The sequence below is a fragment of the Glycine soja genome, chromosome 7 (genome assembly GCF_004193775.1).
Source record: "Glycine soja cultivar W05 chromosome 7, ASM419377v2, whole genome shotgun sequence".
NCBI lineage: Eukaryota > Viridiplantae > Streptophyta > Magnoliopsida > Fabales > Fabaceae > Glycine > Glycine soja.
In genome coordinates, this window is record NC_041008.1 from 46,764,189 (window position 1) to 46,786,855 (window position 22,667).

Consider the following 22,667-nt stretch of genomic DNA (forward strand, 5'->3'; position numbering starts at 1 on the left):
TTCAAATTAGTTAACTTTTTTGCCAACCCCGACTAAACCAACTCAATCATATTCAAGATGATTGAGTTGCCTCATCAGGTCTAATCATAACAAAAACATAAAAAAATAGAACACAATTATAATGCTACCTTGGTCAATGAGGCTTCCATTGGTTAATGATTTTTAGTGCATCTCTAGGAGTTAGCTTGTCAAAGAAATAATCTTAAAAAAGAAAGGAAGAATTACTTCCCTCTAGAAGCTTAAAAAAACGATTTCTTCAAAAAATAAACACGGAATCAATTGAAAAGGATTATTATGGCAATCTAACCTATCCTAAACAGAAAGAGCTTTCGGATGTTTAACAGCAATGTAAAAAAAAGCGTCTTATACTGTGCATCTGTGTCATTGACTTTTCCCTCCTATTATTTAGGCATTTTTGGAATGTCCAAGTCATAAACCACGTAAGTGGAAGTGTGGAACTACAAAATTTCTGAAACTAATCTATGTACTTAGCTTATTTGATTTCTTCTAGCACTGTTGGATTTTGAGTCAATTCGAACTGTCTTTGCTGACATGCAGTGGCGCACATGGATTTGTTGACATGAAGTTTGGACGGAAGAACTGCCTTGTACATGAACAACCAGAATCACTTCCTTATCTCGGGTGTCTTCACTCCACCAATTCTGTGGTATGCCATTTGCAGATTCTTCTGAGGTATGAAGATCTTCGAGACGAACTGAAACCTCTACACTTTGCTCAGGTTTAATTATGCCCGCAGCTGGAGTAACCTGATTTAAAGACATAGCATGATTGTCAATAGGTAAACTCCTGGAAGTTCAAATAAGTCAATCTCAATAACAAAAATCCCTCTCCTACTCTCAAGTCTCAACAGACATAGCACATTAAGATTACGTAGAAATTCATATGACATATCTCCAATAACATGGCATATTCTAAGGCAAAAAGTAGTAAACTTTATTTAAACAATCACAAACAATGATATAATGAAACAAATTTGAAAAGCTGTATTTAAATGTCAAATTTCTACCCAAAATAAATAAATGATTTATACCATCCGAAAAAACCTTTCATTTTATTGTGTGCTAAATAAGATCTAGTAATAAATTAATTCAATCTACTGCTAAATTTTATTTTCCCCCAGCAATTGAATTTAAAAACAGAGAAGGTAGAGTATTATTATTTAGCATATTAATGAATTTTTTAATCCCTAATCAAATTATAAACAAATATTAAAAACCAATAAATAATATTCATTTGTAAAATTTTATAATGAATAAATGGATTAAAGTTTAATGTTGCTAAGTAATATAAATCAAAGTTAAGTAATTTTTATGGAGGCCTTCCATGAATCTCAATAGTCACACTCGAGGAAAACTTGGTCATTGAAAACTATAGCACTGTTTAACAAAAGAGTCATTTTCTTTTCCATTTACGGAAAATGCATCCCAAATGTAGTTAACAATGGGATTTAATTACCCATTTAGTCTCTCTAGTTTTCAAACTTATTCATTTTAGTCCCTAGTGAATTTTTTAGTTCTTGAAGTTTACATTTTAATTTTCAAGAGTTAAAAAAAATTTAACGGCAGAAATCTATTGAGAATTAAAATGTAAATTTTAGGGACTAAAAAATCTACATATTAACTATAGGGACTAAAATGGATAAATTTGTAAACTATAGTAACTAAAATTTCAGGTTGAACATTTTAATATAAAACTGTATAGACATTAAAATCTGTTTAGTATAATTTTGATGTAAGACTGGTCTGTTCTGAAAATTGTCTACTATTTTTTTTTTCTGAGGAGAGGAGAGGCTCGTAATAGATCTTACTGGAAGATGGGGAAAAGGGATAAGAGAATAGGAAAAGGCTCATAATACCTCAAGCCATCTAGGAAAGCCAAAGCCACCTCTTGGGCTATAATCAGGTGCCTGTCCATCATTTTTTACTATAGACTGGCCTTCACAAGTGATTTTATATATAGCCTTATCCTTTGTACTTCTGTTTGTAATAAGCAACAATGAAGTGTCCAGATTTTGAAGGACTAAACTGTTTGGGCTGACTGTGGCTTCTGGAACATCACATAAATCTTCAAGAATAGATCTGATTTTCTCATTTGATGTCATTACTACCCCAAACTCCTTTCTCCTTATTGATCTATCAACATGAGAAATTTTTACATTGAATTTACACCGGACAGGTTTGTGATCACTATCAGTCACATCCATGCAAGCATCATACCTGTTAAACAGTTTCAGTGATGACAAACTGTAGCAAATAAGAAAAGCAGAAAACAAAAAGCAATGGTGACGATGTAACATACTGTAAAATTGATGACACAACAGGGCAGTCTAAATTGCACTCAGAAACTGGAGCTGACCGAGTATCGCGGTATATTATTCTGTCACACCAGGCCGGAATTCGCTTTTTCTCTCCAGAATCATACCCTGAAAAAATGAGTTATTGCATTGTCATTTTTCTTACTAGAAGTAGCAATGATAACCAAGTAACACTCTGTTAAATGCAAGCTGACATCAGACCATATTGAAACTGTCATGTTCATTGAGTTACTAATTTGGAATCACTTTGTGAGGAATCAAATTGAAATCAACATCTAACAATTAGGCACCAAAAGCAGTGCTTGACATCTCATGTATTTACCTCCTAAACCTGGTTTGTGCCTCTCAAATTTATATGTTGGAGGAAATTTGATAAGTGCCTCCCGCATTCCCTGGAAAACTTTTCCAGCTTTCATCTCCTCCCTGAGCTGATCCTTTTCTCTAAGCCAATCAAAGCATCTTTGAGAAACAAAGTCCCTGGCTTCATCATAAGATATACCAAAAAGGCGATAGTTGAAATCACCGAAAAATACCACCATATCTGCTTCAGATAAATCAGCTTTTGGTTCTTCAGAGCTGACACCTGTAGCCTACAACACACAATGAAGGCCTTGAACTGTTATGTACCTAAGATAAAGATATTGATGGAAAGGTAGGGAGATGGAGATAATCGAGATCTGAGCTGTAAGCATAAGACTCACATTGGCACCACGAAGCACATGAACAGCAGTAGAGACACCAGCTGTAACAGAGAGGACCAATGGCAAGCCAGAAGAGTAAAGTAGCCAAAATAAATATGTGGAGAAGGCAAGAGAGCAAAGCAAGAACAGGTATGGTACCATACCAGCTGCAGTATTAAGTAGGCTGGACGTTCGGGTGAACACCATATTTCGATAAATGTGATCAAAATCAGCATTCCGCCGATTAACTGCTTCCAAGTGTGCGGCCAAGTGACAATTCACAAAGCAAATTATCCTGTCATACACTCTGATTCTCAAACCCACTCCTCCCTGTTTGATCAATTTTTGCCACGTAATAAGTGTTCATTTTAATGAAGAGAAAAAAATCAACATTCATAAGTGAAAAAAGTTCATTAGCACAATCTTTTTGCCTTCTTCCTAATCTAGTGTTCGTACAAGTAACATCAATATGACTTGCGTGCCAAAAAGAATTTGAAAGCACTACAAAGGGAAAACTTATAATTGCAAAAACAATTATTTAACCTAATCTGTAAAAAGCATTCCATCTAGCATGGTGCAATAAACAGAAAAGGCAATCTATGCTCCCTGGTTGTTTCTTCCATGATCATTATTTCATTATGTATTTTCTCCTCTCACCATTGCTTTCTCCCGGTTAAAATTGCATCAGAGCACCCCTAGTTCACTTTTCATTTTTTTGTTTTCTTTGCTGACAAAACAGTAAACAGCAGTCTAAAAATTGAAATAATATGCTCAATTCCTTAACCAAGATAAAGATATGGAGAAATCAAATTTAGATTGATTGGATGAAATTTCACAATTGACTTTCAAGGGTAACCGGAATATACATGACACAAAATCAAGAAATAAATTAAGCTACTGCAGAGAAAGTTCTTAACCACTTGAGCTTACCCTCCTGAACTTCATTTTAACAAGTGGCTCAGATCATAATGACTTATAAACTTTAGTAACAGAACGGTACTGCATTCCATTGGCATAATTAAAGCATCATGTTCTTATCAAATACTATTAAGTAGTCAGTGAATTGATACAAACCTTATTACCAATTGCACGTCCAAAACCACACGGGACGGCCCCAGCATCAATGTCCCCAACATGTGTTCTAAGATTCTTTCTTACCCTAATTGAGAAATGTCAACTCATAATATAAGAATGGAAACAATATTAAAGATAGATATCCAAAGTGCATAACAGGAAGAAAACAGGAGCAACAGATTAATAGACTAACTGGTTTAATCTGAAACACACTTTCATTACAATCACTCACCAAAGAGATACAAGCAAGCCAGCAAGCTGCCTAGAACCCATACGCTCAAAAGCTTTTCCTTCTTCTAACGCCCTTCCTATTGTATCCAGCCACCACTGCCCCATTGCACTTCCTTCAAGACCTACCTACAATTGTGATATAGGCAGTGAATGCATGGACAGAATATACACATAGCACAATAAAAGTTGTTCCTGATATTTATATATATGCAATACTTTATTAAAAAATTACAAATTGGATGGTGCTAATTGTCGATCTTGGAGAAGAACCATAATCCAGAACTCTTATCCAAGAACAAATTTGAAATTTGTTGATGGATCAATTGTTTTCCCTGCCTTTCTGATCCAATGTCAGGGAAAGATGCAACATAATGGTCATTTTTGGAAATTGGGACAACAAAAACCCTATCCACTCAAATTGCAGAGTACGGTATATATTGAAAATGATAGGGATTTGTAGAATGACTCAAAGAAAAGGTTCTTCAAAGGTGATCAATTTCATATTTTTGATATCTTGCAAGAAATTCACTCTATAAGAGGTGATTGATCTGTCTCCTCTCTTCTTTACTGACTTGAAGATTTTGTGGGAAAAACTCGAGGTCCTTACATCATATACCAGCATGCACTAGTGCATTTCCATGCACTTGTGATCTTGTTCAAACTTTAAAGAAGTATATAGAATCAAAGTATGTCATCTGCTTTATCAAAGGACTGAATGATCAGAGTAAAGTCACTATGAGGAAAAGGCAAACCCACAGGAAAAGGATCAGCCAGGTGCACTTCTCGTGGCCTATCCAGATACACAATTGACACATGCTATTTCAAGCATGGATTTCTACCTTGCTATTACTTCAGAAATTCTGATTCCACAGTTCACAATGTAAATGTCATTGGCACAACCAATCCACAACAAGAGCCCTCTTCTTTCACAATTCAGGCACCTCATCAAGGGCCACCTCTGAATCTCAGCCTGATCAGTATCCACAACAGCTATCTTTGCTCCAACACTCAAACCATGAATTGCAAAATCATACCACTAATCAAGTCAGTGCCTCTTTGGCTGGTAAGCCTTCCTCCCATCAACTTGTCTTACAAACCCCAAGAAGGCAACTCTTTTTTTTCTCACAACATAAATTTAGGACACTGGTGCCACAGACCACGTTTGTCCCCCTTTATCAACGTTTACCACATATACCAGTATTAAACTTGTCACCATTTTTTTTTTTGATCAGCAAAAACTTGTCACCATTAGATTCTTAAAAAATCTCACTATTAGATTGCCTAAAGGTTACCAACAGGCGGTTTAATCAAGTGATACATACTTAATTTCCCTTAAGCAAGGTATTGGATTCGAGCCTTGCATGTGGCAAAGATCTTCATATTGTTTTGGATACCCTACCATTTCCAGACTTCCCTACAAGCTGGGAGTGATCAGTGTACAATCTCCACCTAGTCACAAACCACTCTAAACTAAATTTATGTGTTAGCTACATAGCTTAGATTCTGGTTAGCTATTGTGTTAAGGACTTTGGAGGGGAAGACAGTCTAGATACAGGCTACCATCATATTGTATGCAAACCAACTCCTGTTAGTTCTATCAACCAACACAGTCATTTTTCTCCTTCTCATTTTATTTTAGTGTAAAGCAAACAAGCTTCAGTTCACAAACAAAAATGCAAGAGTTAAATAAAGCTGACAAATGAATGAAATCTTATCTTACAGTTTCTTTTGCTGCAGACATTGCAAGAAAACCAGCACCCATCTCCACTTCTTGCAAACCAACGACAACAATGCCTACATCTGATGCGATGGAACCCAGCCATGAGGAAAGTGAATCCTGAGAAGCTCTACCTTGACCGACGTTCCATGTGCCAATCAAAATTCTGACATTGTGCAGCCTTGTATAAATAAGTTCCTTAGCGGCCAACTCAGATCTTATCATGTTGTCAACAGGACCTGGAGATGCAATAATCCATCCCCGTAGGCCACCATGAGTAGCCAAGCTAAAAACATAATCACATCCAACAGCCAATTTAATCACAGGACCATTATGAGCAACCCATGCTGCAATTAGATTGCCTTCTAGGTCCAGTACTTGGATAATACCACTCACATAGCCTACATATAACCGTGTTCCAAAAGTGCAGAAGCATTGGACAGCACAAGGATGGCGATTAAAATCTTGCACACGGGTTCCAGTGCCATCCCATTGCACAAGTAAGCCATTGGTACATCCACTCCAAATCATTCCATCGCCTGTTTGCACAAGGGCTTCGGTTCTTTTAGTATCTTCGACAAATGCCCCAGCACCCTTGGTTGCAACTCGACGCACGGCATCAGCAGCTCCCATGATGGCATTGCGTGAGCGCTGTAGAAAGCTAGTACCCTGGGATTTCTCCTTTTTAGAGGTGGAAACAAACTTGACCTTCATTTCGTCTTCAACTGCTTGATCCTGCTGCTGCACGGATGAAATGTCAACTCGATTTTCCACCTGACCATCGATGTTAAATACTTTGAGAAGCTCCTTTGTGCGGGCATCCCAGAGAGAAAAGGAAAGAGGGCCAGCGCACCAGACACGACCTCGAACATGATCACAGAGCAAACACTTAACCTCTTGAGAAGATATGCTGCAGACGCCGTTAACGGTGACTTGAGCTCTGAGGTCTATGAAAGACCTCTCGACAAGTAAGGCTGCCATGTGTCTTTCTTCGGGAGAGAGGGAAAGAGATTTTTCGACGGATTCCCAAGGCCAGATCTTAATAATACCACCTTCAGAACCTGACCAGAGATCGCCATAGGAACTTAAGACAATGGAAAGAACGGGGCCTCGGTGTGCCTGCCAAGAAAGGCCTTCCTTAAAGGGGGTAGCAAAGCGCTGATCCATTCTCCAAGACCTAATCTTGCCATCCTTGTGACCACTCCACACCAACCTATTCCCATGGTCGACAACCAAACATAAGGTGGGAGAGGTATCAGAAGATTCACAAAAGGGCGCAGCGTCCTCGTCGCCCCTTCTGACCGTTCCACCAAGACCCTTACCGGGGTCGTATGCGTTTTTGATCTCCCAGACCCTGACCCCGCCTTCCTGGCCAGCCCACAACTGTGTTTTAGTACAAGCAATGTTCCTGAGGAATTTGCCGACCTGAGTCTCCCTCAAGGGATGGGGCCTTAACTCGAGGCATGGCGGTCTCCCTGGATGAACGGACGCTCTGAAAGGAGGCTTAAAGACCCCAGTGCCGCCCCCGCTGCCAATGAATTCCTGCAATGGCTGATACTGAGTCGTGGTGGAATCGGCGCCTTCGCTGTACACTTCGTCAGCAGCAGGGTTATTTGTAGAGGATGAACGGGAAAGTATGTCGTCGTCCTCGCCGCAGTCGTAGAAGGAAGCAGCCTCGACGATGTTACTGGATATACGGCTGTCGTCCAGACTGTGCTTCCGGACTTGATGGTGGCGTTTGTGTGTGGAGGTGCCTCGCAGCTGCTGGCTGTAGGAATGGGCTTTGCGGTGAGGTGGAAGAGAGGTCAAGCCGGCCAAGGACTCCTCCTCCTCCTTGTCCTTCTCGTCCTCGTCGATTCGGTCATCCATTGCGCCGAGTTAGTTGTCTGTCGAAGGAAGAAGGAAAGTTTGTCTTTGTTCCAAGATGAAGAATCAGGGAAATGGTCTAAAGGAGTTGCCGATAGAGAGGGTAACACGTAAGGTGACGAGCGGGAAGTAAGGCGGGGCATACTGCAAGCTTACGGACAGGAATCAATGTTTCCTTTCTCACCACTCGCCAGAGAATGATTGGGATCATCCGAAGCATTCAGAAAGGTAGAGCTTTCATGTTAATAATGGTCCAATATGTATAATCTTTTATTAAACAAGTATATTAAAATTGTTTTTAAAAATAGTATATGGTCCATAAAATGAATATAGAGATTGAATTTGATAAAAGAAATAGCGTATGATCCATAAAATAGCTTGATAAAAATGATTATGATGAGATTACACGTTTAAAATATTTTTTTTCTTATAAAAAAAAAAGTGATAACATCTTAAGCTTGTTAGCTTGTTGTAGCTGACTCACTGTCTAGTACCAATATATAAAATAACAAGACTAAACATGTAATTTATCACAAAAAACACCTTGTTTGCCCGCTGGTCTTGCTCAATCTGAAGCATGTTAATTCAAACCAATGAAACGAAAGATCTTAATAACTGCCCTAGGAACGCCATAATATCATATAACATTAGCGCAGACATTTAAAACACTTAGAAGGTATGCCTCAAAATTCATGACAATTAACACATACAACTATTACTAACAATAACTTATAGCAAAAATCATAAAATTAATGAGTATTTCGCAATACTTTAATGTGTGTTAAATTATTCTTTTCTCCTTTTTTTTTTTCAATCCCTTCGACAGATTTGAGCTCAAAATCTCAATGAGCGTTTCCCTTATAATTGTCAATCTTTCTCCTACTAAATGTTGACACTACCATTTGAGGAGAACCAAAAGTGACAAGATATCATTCCCTTGTCAAAGAAGATGTTAAAGTCTTAAATCTTTTTTTTTTTTTTCTTTTGAATGTGGTGAATTTGTTATTGTGAGTGGAAAACAAATTAGGTAAATGACAAAGTGAAAAGTAGAATCTCTTGACAGTGAAATGGTTGTTAATCTTGATGTGTGATATAGGTCAGTCTAACATTAAGGACCTTGGTTGGTGCCTAACTCGTGAGGCATTTAAATGACCAATAGTAGGTTGCATTTATTTTTAATGGAAGGATAAAATTTAAAATAAGCAAAAGCATTTTTAAATACCACATAAAAAACTAGATAAAAGAGTAATTAGAAAATTAGATCTTTTAAAATTTTAATATAAAATATTTAAAACAATGAAAATAATTTGGAGTTTTGCACCCTGAAGTTAGAGGTTTTTTCCATGTAGACAAGGTTCATGTTGGCGGTGTATGTTCGGGGTGGAGAGAGAGTGGACGAGGAGAACGTCATTCTCAAGCCAAAAGATCTTCTCCTTTTGGCGGCCACAGATTTGGTGTATACGAGATCAATGGAGTTATAGATAGTGATTTTCATTCAAGGAGGAGAAGGTAGACGATGACACTATTCTCAAATCAGAAGATCTTTTCCTCGTAGTGATCACAAATTTGGTTGCGAGTGTCACATTGTGGTGCGAATGAGTAAAAGGAAACATGGAAGAAAAGGAGGTAAAGGGAGAAGAAGAAAATGACGTAAAGGGAGAAGAAACTTACATATTATGACATTTTTTAGCTGATAATATTAATCTTATTAAGGGCGTTAGCTTTAGATGGATGGTAGGGACCATTTTGATTCATTTAAAATAAATATAAGATCAAAATTAACTTCTTAAAAGAGAAAGAATTAAACTAAAAAATATAAAAAAAAAAACAAAAAATGTCATTGAGTCATAAATTAATGACACTAATGATGATATTTTACTACAAGGACTAAAAACATTGACGGACCTAAAGATCATAGACTAATATTAGACAATTTTTTGTTTAAGGACTTAAAATGAAAATTAAATAAAGTTCAGAGACAAGAAATATAATTAACCATTTTCTCCTTTTACAATGGCACCAACAACATTAGATTTCAAGACCTTGTGCAATTTACTTAACCCCATCAATATATTGACCCGAAGGTTATAAAACTCAATTAAATTAATTTAATAATCTCAATTTTTATTTACCAAAAAAGAAAATAATCAACCCAGAGGGTTATAATAGTGGTGTAAGATCTCATCATGTTTGCATGTGAAAAAATGATATATTTAACAAAAAAAACTCATGTTTGATTCCTATTATGTACAAAAATCCTCAACCAACGACAATCACACTATAGCGCCCCTGGTTGTTGACTTCTCATGGCTTTCACTATGTGACACTTCACACAGTGATACTTCACTCAACTCCTCGTTGATTAGAATCTTTCATCGGTCAAAATTCTTCGTAGGTAGCCTTTTCCAAATCTTCGACAGTTTGCTTTTGCTGTTTTTAGGATCAATGAGTGTCCCTACAAACCAACACAAAACTTTTCAATGTGTTTTGTCATCACTCACGCTTTCTGGAAACTTCCTAGAAGCTCATTCATCTTATAACTACTCCAAGCCAAACATACTTAATTGTGAAGTTCTTAATGATAGGCTACCGAAAAGTAATTGCATTTTGTTAGTACAAGTAGTACCAATAAATTCCTTTAAGTCATTCTTAACTATACAGTCTCTTGATTTTTCTCATTCCAGTGTGACTCGTTCGGGGTGTTACATACACTGCAAGCGAGATTAATATCTGACCTAGTGAGTTGAAGAACACTCATAATCTCAAATACAAAAAAATCTCAATTGTTAAAATGATATGCTTTAAATATAATTAAATTAACCAAACTACACACTTTATTTAGTAGGCAAAATTGTAATTTTGGTCCCCCTATTTGTCCCAAATTTGCAATTTTGGTCCCCTATAATTTAATTCTCGAATTCCCAATTGCTTTTTGCAATCCCGTTAATTCAGTCTCCAACCCCGAAATTGGACGTTGATTACTATTTGTCAATGTTTACCACCACGTGTCGCACGTTTATTAGACGTTAATTTTGTGCATCTAATTAACATCAACTTTCAATAAAATCACAACACGCGGCAGACAACGTCTAATAAAAGTGTAACATGTGACAGTTGTTAATTGTTATTCATGAGTACTAAATGCATTGAAAATAAGATAAAAAGTAGCAATGTGCCTCCAGTTTATGGTTTCTTTTGTAAGATTTGTAAATAATTTATTTTGTGTGAATTTATGCAGTGGAAACTCCATTTGGATGACTAATGTGGAACTTATTTGGATTTTTAGGCTAAAGAAGAAAAGATTCTGAAATGATGCTGAAGGGCTCGCTCAGTGAGCCAAATTAGCTAAGCGAGGCTTATCCGCTTAGCGAGGAACTCAGCTCGCTAAGCGAGTACGAAACCCTAGAGAATTTTGGGTCAGAGAGCAACATGCTTAGTGCACAGCCAACCCGTCCAGCAAGGATTTTGTCTCTTCTCGCGTTTAGCGCGTCCAAGCCCGCTTAGCGCCCAACCACTAACTCTCGCTCAGCGAGACATGCTCGCTGAGTGCTCCTTTGTAAGCTGGGAAGCCCAAAATTCTTTAAAAACTGAGAAAGGAGGGGAAATGAAGCGTCAAGCAGCGTGGAAAGAAAGGAACACGACACCAAGGCTGAAAGGAAACATTTTTCATTACATTGTACTTCATCATTCCACTCCTACATCATTTTTCATCATTGTATTGAGCCCTCCTTGCTAATGGAGGGCTAAACACTTCATTTGTTGGGGAGTTTTTCCACTAAACATTCTTGATGTAAAAACTCTAACTATCTATTTAATATTATTGCTAGTGTTCTTTGCTTCTATCTGTGTTTATTTTCCATATTTGTGCCTTGATCACCCATTTATATGTTTTGTTAGGCTTTGAAAATTGGAAAATGCTTTTAGTCCTTAGAACTTGGTAGAGTAGTTAGAGGCCTGCATTTCTAGGAATAATGTGTAGTAGTCTAGTAAATATTGCATCTTTTGCGTAATGCAACTCGCTTAAAATGAGTTTGTTGAGGAATCAAGAACGAAACTAGGAGGGCTAGGCTCTTTCATGTGAGGAATTACGATTAGAGTAATTTAACAGTACAAAAAACATTAGAATAATATTAAATAGAGAAAACTTATTTAGATACATCGAGAAAAAATTCAGTAGAATACACCCCGACATTTTCATCTTGGTATTTGTTCTATTATACAATTATGCATTTGTCTTGTCATGTGTTTTTAAGTTTAGAAAAACTAATTCAGGAATTTGAAACATGAATGAGTTATTTCATTTTATTTCACTACAATTAAAATTGTTTACAAACTGAATATGCATCATCTAAGTATAACAAATTTCCTGTGGACACGATACTCGGACTTACCGTTTTAATTATTACTTGAACAAATTGGTACACTTGCCAACCAAGCTAACAACAGTCAAGGTAAGCAATAAACAGTCAACGTCTAATTTCGGGATTGAGGACTGAAATAACAAGATTGCAAAAAATAGAGGAATTAAATTCATGAATTAAATTATAAGGAGACCAAAATTACAAATTAGGAACAAATAGGGGGACCAAATTTACAATTTTACCTATTTAGTAAACATACTAATCTTAACTGTTGTTTTTTTCCGACGATTTTAACTATCTTTAATAGGACACAAATTTTAAAAAGTGAAATTTAATACTATTTTTAATAAATATATAAATTTTAATGTACTTTGTGCAAAAATAAGTGTTGTATTTGATTTTTTTAATATAACCTTAACTTTTTTTTTCCACTAATATCCTCAATAAGTATATTTATTTTTTAATGTAATATTAACGTTAAGCTTAATTTTGTAAAATTACTATTTTATTTCATTTATTTATTAGATTTTCTTAACTATATAAAATAATCTAATATTACATTTATTTTGAGACCAATGAGTAATTTTTTGGTGATATAATATAAGCATATGATAATATGTGTCCTTAAAACATTAATTAAGAAACTAAAAGAGAAATAATTTTATTGGGATGCGCAAAATTACAATACACAAGACTTTTTTATATATTTTTTATAATTTTCACAATAAATACTTTTCTTTGGTTAACAAGATCCTATATTATGTTCATAAAATTTGATTTATAAATATAGTTACGAAAAGATGTAAAAAAAATTTTGAGAAAGAAAAAGGAAATAATAACAACACTCTCCAACACACCTATCTATCTATATAAAAATTTTCCACTCATTGTCCATGTTTGGGCAATTTAGACGGTTCTTTTTATAAAATCTAAACATTTTATTCTATTGTTTTTACTCTTTCACTCCTTTTTGCTTAAAAACCGTGCATTGCAAGGTTCCAACACTATTATTAATTAAAATCTATCAAAAACACAAAATATTGTTAACCCCATTATTTATTTAATAAATTTCACTCATACTTTTATATTTTTTTTCATAAACTTTAATTAAAAGTATAAATTATGTTACAAATTGTTAATTAATATTTGTTTTATAATTTAAAATTTATAAAAATATGTTACTTATATTAATTCCGTTTTTATAAAATAAATTATTTGTTTTATAATCTTTGTAAAATTAGATTTCTTTTATTTTTTAGGATTTTATTTTTTATGTGTCAATACAATTTGTTATGTATTTGTTATTTTGATATGTAAGTTGGTTTTTAACTGTCATCTAATTTTATTGAGATTTTTTGTTGTTATATAAAAGAATCTATGCATGCGTAGAATATATACACAAGCATAATAAACAATATAATTTGTTTTCTTTTTTTCTAAATTTTATTTTTTCCTTTCTTATGAGAAAATTATTGTTGATTCAAGGAAAGCTATTTTGTTATTGTTTATTTTATTATTTAATTTAAGACTTTACGTTTTCTTTTCCTTTATTTGTTTTATGTTATTTTATTTTCTAACATGAATAAGAGGCGGAGGATGTGAGTTGTGACAGGATTGAAGCCTAAATTATCTGTTTATTTTAATAATTTAAAATTATTAAATAGATTATGTTTTTTTAGAAAGAATTGTTGATTTTGTTTGTAATCACGAGTTACAATAGGATATTATTACACCTATAATTGGCGTCGGAAATGAAAGTATGAAATAGCATAACAACAGGTCAGGGAGCGGGTTTTCTTCTTCCACCCCTTCTAATTTCTCTCTTCTCTGAAGCTATCAGGTTTTCTATCTATCCATCTCTTGCCTGCCGCTATTTATTTACGCCTCTTTAATTGTCCGTTCTACAAACAGATGCTAATTAATTCCCTGTCACAGCTATTGTTGTTTTTTGAAATTGTTGTTTGCAATTCTGATTAATATGGTATTGGTATCTCTAGAGATTGGTTATTGCTCTCATCATATAGCTTTACTCCATTTGGATTCTGTTTAGGGTTTATTTGTTCGACAACCATGGGTTTGACGCTAATGTTTGCACTCATTTGTCGATGCCTATGATCGGAAGATTTGGATTCCTCTAATCTAATCTAATCTAATGTTTTATAGTTTGTTCTTATTTCATTATGTGTATATCTCGTTTGGTAGTAAAACGAAAAGGGCTAGCTAACATTTTATTTTCAATATTCAACCTTTATTCCTGTATTTAGGGTTTTTAATTTCGTATGCGGATACCATTTGGATTTACTTCTAGACGGAACTACTTTTTTTTTGCCGACAAAATCCAAAATTATACTAGAAAAAGAGGGATTATTAATTCTGTCTTTCTATTTAGTACTTGCTTTTCATGAATTTGAAACCAGAGGCTAGAGTTCTCCTATTCAGTATCTCATGTGCTTCAAAGAATGGCTGTTAGCTTTACTGGGCTTGACATAGAAGGCAGAGACCAGACAGAAGAGAACATGACAATATGACATCTATCTAGTGGAGTAATAATTTATTTGTGATGGATGAAACTGAAGTGGAAAATCCCATATTCATGGAAATTAATTCTGAAGATAAGAGAAATGAAAATCAAGAGTTTGCATCAGAGAAAGGAGAAGGTAGCAGTGTTGTTTTCTCAAGAGAAGCACCACTTATGAGGAAAGAGTCAAGAATGTCCACTCCTTATTGTTGCAATGCTAAGAAGCTCAAATCCGGGGCTGTTACAATAGATTGTGATCTTGGAAGTAATGAGAAAAATGGGTTGGAGAAGAAACTATGTAGACAAGACAGGATTGAGTTGGGCCGGTTGTTTCAGGGTGCAGTGAGTTCCCATGACTGGGAACTTGCTGAAAGTTTGATTTTGGTTGCTGATCCGCAGACGCTCAATGATGCCTTGTGTATCACACTGGATTCCATCTGGTTCTTGAGCACAGAGCTAGAGCTTAATGGGATAATGGTATTTATCAAGAAGATCATTGCTAATGGTGCTTATGACTTCACAAGAGCTGCTCTAAGGACTTCATTCCTTGCTTCATGTGTCTCTGCTTGCCAGAGTAGAACAATGAGTCTTGCTGATACAGTTACTGTAATGGCCCAAAGGTACAACTTGCCCACATTTGTTGTATTTCTTTTTATTATTTTTTGTGTAAAGGGAAAGAGTACAGTCACCAATGAAGCAGATGATCTGGAAGAGTTTTTTTTGTTTTTTTTGGGAGAGGGGTGGTGGTGGTGAGAGAATGTGTCTTTTCAAAGCAAAAGATAAAATCCTAACCTTTAGTTTTGGATTAATGGTTTTGTTTAAAACAGGCTTTAAATGTTACACAACTCATCTTTTAATCTTGATTAGTCATGTAATACCCAGCCAGCAAGATTTACTGGGTTCTGAACTAATAGCTTAAAATAGCTTCTCTATCAGCTGGTCTGCATCTTGGTGATCTAGGAATACTCCTTTTTTGTTTTTTTATTTTACCTCAGACGGTAAAAGGGTTTGCAACTTCGAATTATGTTGAAACTGGAAACAGATTATGTACTGCTTTTTTGCTAAAATTTCTGCAGCTATAGTATTTGCAGCTCAAATATGAACTCTGCTTTTTGCTAGGTTGCATGAACGTCTCCAGGAATGCAATGGAGATGAAGTATTGAAGGCAGAAGCTGGTGCTAAGGTTCAAAAGTTTACTGAATGGGCTCTGAAATGTATAGGCATCCATTCACGACTGCAGGATGATAGGGAAAATGTGATACACAGCTCAGCTGTTGAAATCCAGCTCCGGTTATCTGCCTTCAAGATGTTCCTCGATCTTGCTGGCAACCGCCTTACAGGGAAGGACTTCAGCGAGGCCTTTGATGCGGCTTGTTTTCCTCTTACTCTTTTCTCAAGCTCATTTGATCCAGGTTGGGCATTTGGCTTGTCAGCTACCGTGATCCAAGGGTTGCTGGGCATGCTAGTGGAGGGGGGTTCAGACAATGTCAATCAGTGTTTCTTGGAGGCTTCACGTTTTGGAAGTACAGAACTTGTGCGCATACTATTGCAGGTGATATGGCTTTGATCTTTTTCTTTTCCTTCTTTTCTTTCCTAATCAATAAGTTAATGCTTCTCCAGCTCTTTTAGTGGTGTTAGCCAACTTTTGTAATGATAATCAGAAGCAGAACTTTTCAATGGTGGATGAAGGCATACTTATAATTCTGGTGCATTTAGTGTCATATCAAAGGATCATGTAGATATGTTGTTGGTTTTAACATTGATGTTATTTTATAAGTGGGTAGCTTTTTTATTGCATATGTTGGAAGAATTTGGAGCTGAGAGGTTTTGGCATTACTACTTCCCCTTATGTGTGTATGAAGTGAGGTAGTGAATTTCTGTTTATATATTATATAGTCTGCTGAAAATTTTTGGTCATGTTTGTGTACCATGCTGGGAATCAAACTATGCAGATTGCTCAAAGAAACAGCTTGGATGTTGATGTTGACTTGGCGTTGGGTTTTGCCTCCCATTATGGCAAGATAGGAACTATGGAATGCTTGGTGGAAGAGGGAAATGCCATAGCCTTTTTGGGCCCTTTGATGAGAGCTGCTGAGAGGGGTTGCATGCAAGTTGTTGAGTGGTTTGTGCAGAGGGGTTGCCGAGACATGGAACTATGCCTTGCCCTTACAGCAGCCACTTCTAGCTGCCAAGTTCACATTGCAGCTTATCTTCTGCCACACGTACCTCAGCAGGTCCTTGCAGCTCTTAGTGTTGAAATTCTTAAGGCTGCTGGTGAGCGCAGCGGTGGATCTCTTGATGGTGTAGCATTTCTTCTCCAATCTGACTTCTTAGGTGATCCTGCAGCTACTTATGCTGTTGCAGATATTATTGCTAAATCAGAGGATGAGGCTGTTGCACCTGAGTTGAAGACTTTTCTTAAGGAGCATTGGTCAGAAGGAGCTTACAAGGAGGGATTAAGGTTAGGGCAAGAGCATTACATGAACCTTGTGAGAATCATTAAATGGGGTGAGTCTCCTATTTGCTTAAGAGATCTTCCGGCCCCACTGACGGTGGCAATTGCTTACCTCCCACTTTATAGAGAGTGTGTCAAGACAGGTGGCTGCTTGTTTTCACAACGGCTTAGGGGACAACTGGTTGAAGCCGCTAGGAGGGTTGGAAATAGGGTTTTGGATGAAGTGACCCATGGTAGAGAGCTAGTGGTCGTTTTGGAACAGCATCTTCCTCACTTTTTGCTCCATCCCTCCCGCATTGCTTAGCTAGACTCGGTTGTCGATGTTATGTATTTTTTATTTCCTTTCGACACCCTTCTTTATTATGTAATGTATGCTACCATTGATAACAATTTTTATCTTGGAGTTAGCCTTTATGGTAGGATTCCCTCTTTATAGCTCAGAGTATTAAATGTGCATATTTTGTCGTAATTGTTGTCTAAAAGGATCAATCATTTATTTCTTGAATGAAAAAAATATAAAAAATGAAGGATTATTAGGATATTGAAGTAAAGATGAAAGGGTTAAGTTAATGAATAATGAGTTATTTTCTGCATAATTTGGTCCTATTAATCATTTAGGTTAAATTATATTTTTTTTTTCTTGAGCATACTTTTCTCACTTTCAATTTTAAACATTGTTCTTTTCTTTTGAAAGATAGAATGCGTTATGTTTTAATTTGATTTAATCTGTAGGTAAGATGTGAGCTTAGTCAATCTGCACCTGAACCAAAATAAACAAATCTTATTTGTGTAGTGAAAAAAGGAACTTGATAGTAAACAATACTTGAATTTTGAGCTTAGAGAAATTAGTGTAAAAACTAAATGACTTGTTAAAAGAAAAGTTATATTTTTGTGAAAGATAGTGATTTTTTTTTTTGTTACTAAGAATTGAAGTTTTGGCGGTTGAGATGAAATACAAATTTCTATATTGTTTTTACTTTTATTTGTTTTTATTTAACTCTTAAATTGTGAAGTCTGATTTATAAAAAAATTCGGAAACCTTTTTAGTCAAACATTTTATCGTCTGAAAAAACAAATTTGAAGAGAAACTTAAAAAAAATTGTCAATAGTTTCAGAACTAAACTGATATAAAAGAAACCTCTTGTGATTTTCCCTTTACACACAAAAGAATATTGACATATTGTAATACAATCACCGAAAGCTGTTTCCCCCCAATAATAGATATAGTATTATAGATTTATAATAGCTTTTTTGAAGGATAGTATTACAATAGCTATTCATCATAAAAAACTACCTTTAACTATAAATCTTTTTACATGATATATGTGAATGCTATTATAAATTTAATAAATCTAAATTATGATAATGATTTTAGTAGAAAATAATGAGATATATTTTTGGATGAAATGCTTTAGTGTTTTCTGGACAATGAGCTTCTCTTATATATATCAACCTTAGCTTGCAAAGAAAGCTTTCTACAGAAAACTCAGAACATAGTAGATACAGAAAAATAAAAGAAGAACATTAGCCTAGTACAATAGGGTATAATAACCTATTTTCTAACATTTTCCCTTAAGCTGCAACATATAAATCATATGCACCAAGCTTGGAACATAAAAATTGAATCCTAGGTCCCCTCAATGACTTAATTCAAAATATCTGCAATTTGATTATTAGAGCTAATTTTTTCAGTACTACTTTTCTTAGCCAACAACTTTTCTCGAACAAAGTGGTAGTCAATTTCTATGTATTTGGTTCTTTCATGAAATATTGGATTAGAAGTAATATGAAGTGCTGCCTGATTATCACAATATAGTTACATCTGCTAAACTTCACAAAATTTGGAGGAGTTGTTTGACCCACATTAGTTCACAAGTGGCTGAAGCCATGACCCTATATTTATCTTCTGCACTAGGCGAAAAAAACAACATTTTATTTCTTGCTCTTCCAAGAAATCAGATTTCCTCATATGATTACACAATATCCAATAATAGAGCACTTGTCTATAGGAGAGCTTGGCCGTCAGCATCACACTACCTAGTAACATAGGTACTTCCCTTATCGTCATACAACAATCCTTGTCTTGGAGCCCTTTTAATGTACCTAAGAATGTGAATTACAACATTCCAATGGTCAGTGTGAGGAGCCTACATAAATTGACTAACTACCCCAACTGCAAAACAAATGTTAGGTCTAGTGATTGTAAGATAAATGGTTTTCTCAACTAGTCTCCTATATTGCTCAAGATCATTTAAGGATTCATCCTGTTTTGTCATCAACTTTTGATTTAGGTCTATGGGACTGTCAATAGGCCTACACTCAATCATGCATATTTCTTTCAAGATATCCAAAAGGTTTTTTTTTTTTTTTCCAGCAATACACACTCTCTCTCCCTTATTTGTCCAAAATACGCCTGTCTGTATATTAATACCCAAAATACACCATTTTTTCTCACCATTGAGAAGTCGAAAATGGCCACCCCGACTTCTATACGATGTTTTTTTTAAATCAATTTTTATTTTATTTTTAAATTTATGTTTTAATTTAAATTATTAAAATAATACAAATATTATATTATATAAATATATTTTTAATTGATTTTAAAAATAATTTTTTGTTAAAATAATTTTTTGAATAAGAAAATGATGTTATTAAGTATAATTATTTTTCTTATATTATTTAATTTATACAAGACTTTTTTGAAGTTAACATTTTAATTTTTTTTTAAAAAATCAGAATTTTGTCTGATAATATTTTTGCTTTAATAAAAAAATTAAAAATTTTAATATTAATATTTTACTAAATATAATTTGTTTGTTTATGTCATTAGATTTTTTTAAAAATAATAATACTTTTTGTTTAACAATTTATTTATAGAAGAACATTATATTACGTTATAAATAAAATACTTAAACAGTCACATTTGTATAAGGAAAAAATGAAGATGAAGACATATTGAGACAATTGTTTATGTTATGGCCCTGTTGTCGGTAAATTTCACATTTTTTTCTACTTTATCGTTCATTTTCTTCTTCCTTCATCTCATTGGGAATGCGAGTTGAAATCGGACTACACCAAAGGAGTTGTCGTGCAAAATGTGTTGTAAAGTGAATAACGACACATAGTTCATGGGATCAACATTGACAGGTTTATAGGCAGTTTTTAAGCTTTGAACAAATTGTAACTCACAAATATTGGAAAAACCACTCTGTACATTGATAACAAAGTCTTGGCTTATATAAGCCTTACAACAACAGATAACAAAGAAAAAATAAACTGCCCACATTTTACCCAAACTAGAAACGTGGTATTGTGGCTAGGAAATAGTCAAATGTGAAACTACTTAATCCCAAATAATCGAGATTGTTATTAACTAAATAAACATCAAAACAAATTCTAAACAACCCAACAAATTCCTCCCCTAAACTGATTGCACTACTGATGCATTCAGTTTACCTCTAGTATAGAGCATACACCTAGTAACTTACGCAACTTCAAAAAAACATCCAACTTAAGTGGCTTTGTCATAATATCTGCAATTTGTTCCTGTGTGCTGCAATACTTCAGTTCAATTATTCCATCTTTAGTTAAATCACGTAAGAAATGGAACCTCACATCGATATGCTTGCTACATCCATGCAAAACTGGATTCTTGGATAACTTAATAGTAGAACTATTGTCACAAAACATTGTGGTTCCCTTGCCTTGAGAATGATCAAGTTTATCCAATACTGTCCTCATCCACACCCCTTGACACGCACAAGAAGTAGCTGCCACAAATTCTGCTTCAGTAGTAGGTAAAGTTATCACATGTTGCTTTTTAGAGGACCTTGACACAACCTCTTCACTGAGTAAAAACACATAACCAGATGTGCTTTTCCGATCATCCAAATCTCCAACATAATCACTGTCTGTGTATGCCTTCGATTCACCATCACCCTTCTTGCGATAAAAAACTCTCAAATTAATAGTACCATTTAAGTACTTGAACACCCTTTTCCCAGCTTGCAAATGCAACTCAGTTGGAGTACACAAGAGCCTACTGAGAAGACATACCACATACATCAGATCAGGCCTTGTTGCAGCCATATACATAAGGCTTCCAACCAATTGCTTATACATGGTAGCATACACCTTGACTCCTTCCTCATCTCATTAATTTCACACAAGGAGCAATGGGATTCTTTACACTATTACTCTTCTCCATCTTAAACTTCTCCAAAACCTCTTTTGCATACTTCTTTTGACTAATATAAATACCTTCAAAATTTTGCAGAATCTCCACACCAAGAAAATACTTCATCATTCCCAAATCAATGATGTCAAATTCAAGTTTCATAGAATTTTTGAACTTAACAAACATGCCTTCATCATTACCAGTAAAAATTAGATCATCAACAAATAGACTAATAATCAATTTTTTATACCTCCATCTCCCTTTTGATAAACAAAGTGTGTTCACAGCTATACTTTGCAATTTGCACACATCTATAAAAAATTAAATGTCTCACCAACAAAACTGACATTAAATGGACAACTCAGAATCTCTTTTTTCACTCTGAAAATTATAATGGACATCTGCTGCATCAATTACAAGGGAAAAATCACAGTCCAAATTGACAACACTCTATAATTTACACACATCTCTAAAAAATTAAATGTTTCACCAGCAAAACTGACATGAAATGGACAACCCAGAATCTTTTTTTTCAATCTGGAAATTATAATGGTCGTCTACTGCATCAGTTACCAGGGAAAAATTAGTATTGGATTCTAGATAAGCCTTTAGAAGGAACACAATTCTAACCTTATGAGATTCCAAGACACATCAGCGGGGCAAAATGCTCATACAACTATAAATAACACCAAACACCCTCAATACAACCGCACAATTTCACATAACATACCTTAACAAACCAAATCCAATCTTAATACTATGACATTCTTGGGAGAAACAAACAACCATATCATTGCTAACTCGAGATTAGTCTTCATTTTTCCAAATGGATCAATCACTCACAACCAAATTGGTGTTTATTTTCAAAGTTCCACTCCAACACCAATGCGAGTTCCTAATGACGGGTCCTTTGAAACATTCAAGAGTAGAATGCATAACACCCTTCAGCTAACCAACAGTCAATTAGTGGATGAAATCTACTACCGACAGTCATTCATAGATGTAGGTTAATAATATTTTTTTCAATCTCTACAACTGAAAAATGATGATGATGTTTACACAATGTTAATGTGCAATGAAAAATACTCATGTATTGGCCGTATAGAATTATTATGTATCATCAATAGAACACCGGATGGTATACTCAACCTGCTTCAATTCATTGTCACTCCTACTCATGATGCAATTATGTATTATAACGGGAAATGAAACATACCACGCCAATGTGGGTTTTTGGGTTACTCCTTCACTAG

General features: G+C 35.0%; 2 protein-coding genes across 4 annotated transcripts; one reads left to right on the forward strand and one right to left on the reverse strand.

The window, feature by feature from the left end:
- Positions 1-279: 279 nt before the first annotated feature.
- Positions 280-8,156, reverse strand: LOC114420295 (type I inositol polyphosphate 5-phosphatase 12-like). 2 transcript variants are annotated; one of them, XM_028386230.1, is made up of 9 exons: positions 6,041-8,155; positions 4,322-4,446; positions 4,090-4,174; positions 3,180-3,345; positions 3,037-3,077; positions 2,658-2,925; positions 2,320-2,443; positions 1,877-2,237; positions 280-767 (listed from the first exon to the last, which is right to left on the reverse strand). In XM_028386230.1, the coding sequence occupies exons 1-9, from the start codon at positions 7,904-7,906 to the stop codon at positions 489-491; spliced, it is 3,315 nt and encodes a 1,104-aa protein (XP_028242031.1). In that variant the 5' UTR covers positions 7,907-8,155; the 3' UTR covers positions 280-488. The 2 variants fall into 2 exon arrangements, with proteins under 2 accessions (XP_028242031.1, XP_028242030.1); XM_028386229.1 differs by having other exon boundaries at positions 3,037-3,345; positions 6,041-8,156.
- Positions 8,157-13,975: 5,819 nt separating this feature from the next.
- Positions 13,976-17,706, forward strand: LOC114420296 (ankyrin repeat protein SKIP35-like). Of its 2 annotated transcripts, none has more exons than XM_028386231.1 (4): positions 13,976-14,104; positions 14,682-15,402; positions 15,902-16,334; positions 16,735-17,706. In XM_028386231.1, the coding sequence occupies exons 2-4, from the start codon at positions 14,825-14,827 to the stop codon at positions 17,539-17,541; spliced, it is 1,818 nt and encodes a 605-aa protein (XP_028242032.1). In that variant the 5' UTR covers positions 13,976-14,104; positions 14,682-14,824; the 3' UTR covers positions 17,542-17,706. The 2 variants fall into 2 exon arrangements, with proteins under 2 accessions (XP_028242032.1, XP_028242033.1); XM_028386232.1 differs by having other exon boundaries at positions 13,991-14,104; positions 14,654-15,402.
- The last annotated feature ends 4,961 nt before the right edge of the window (positions 17,707-22,667 follow it).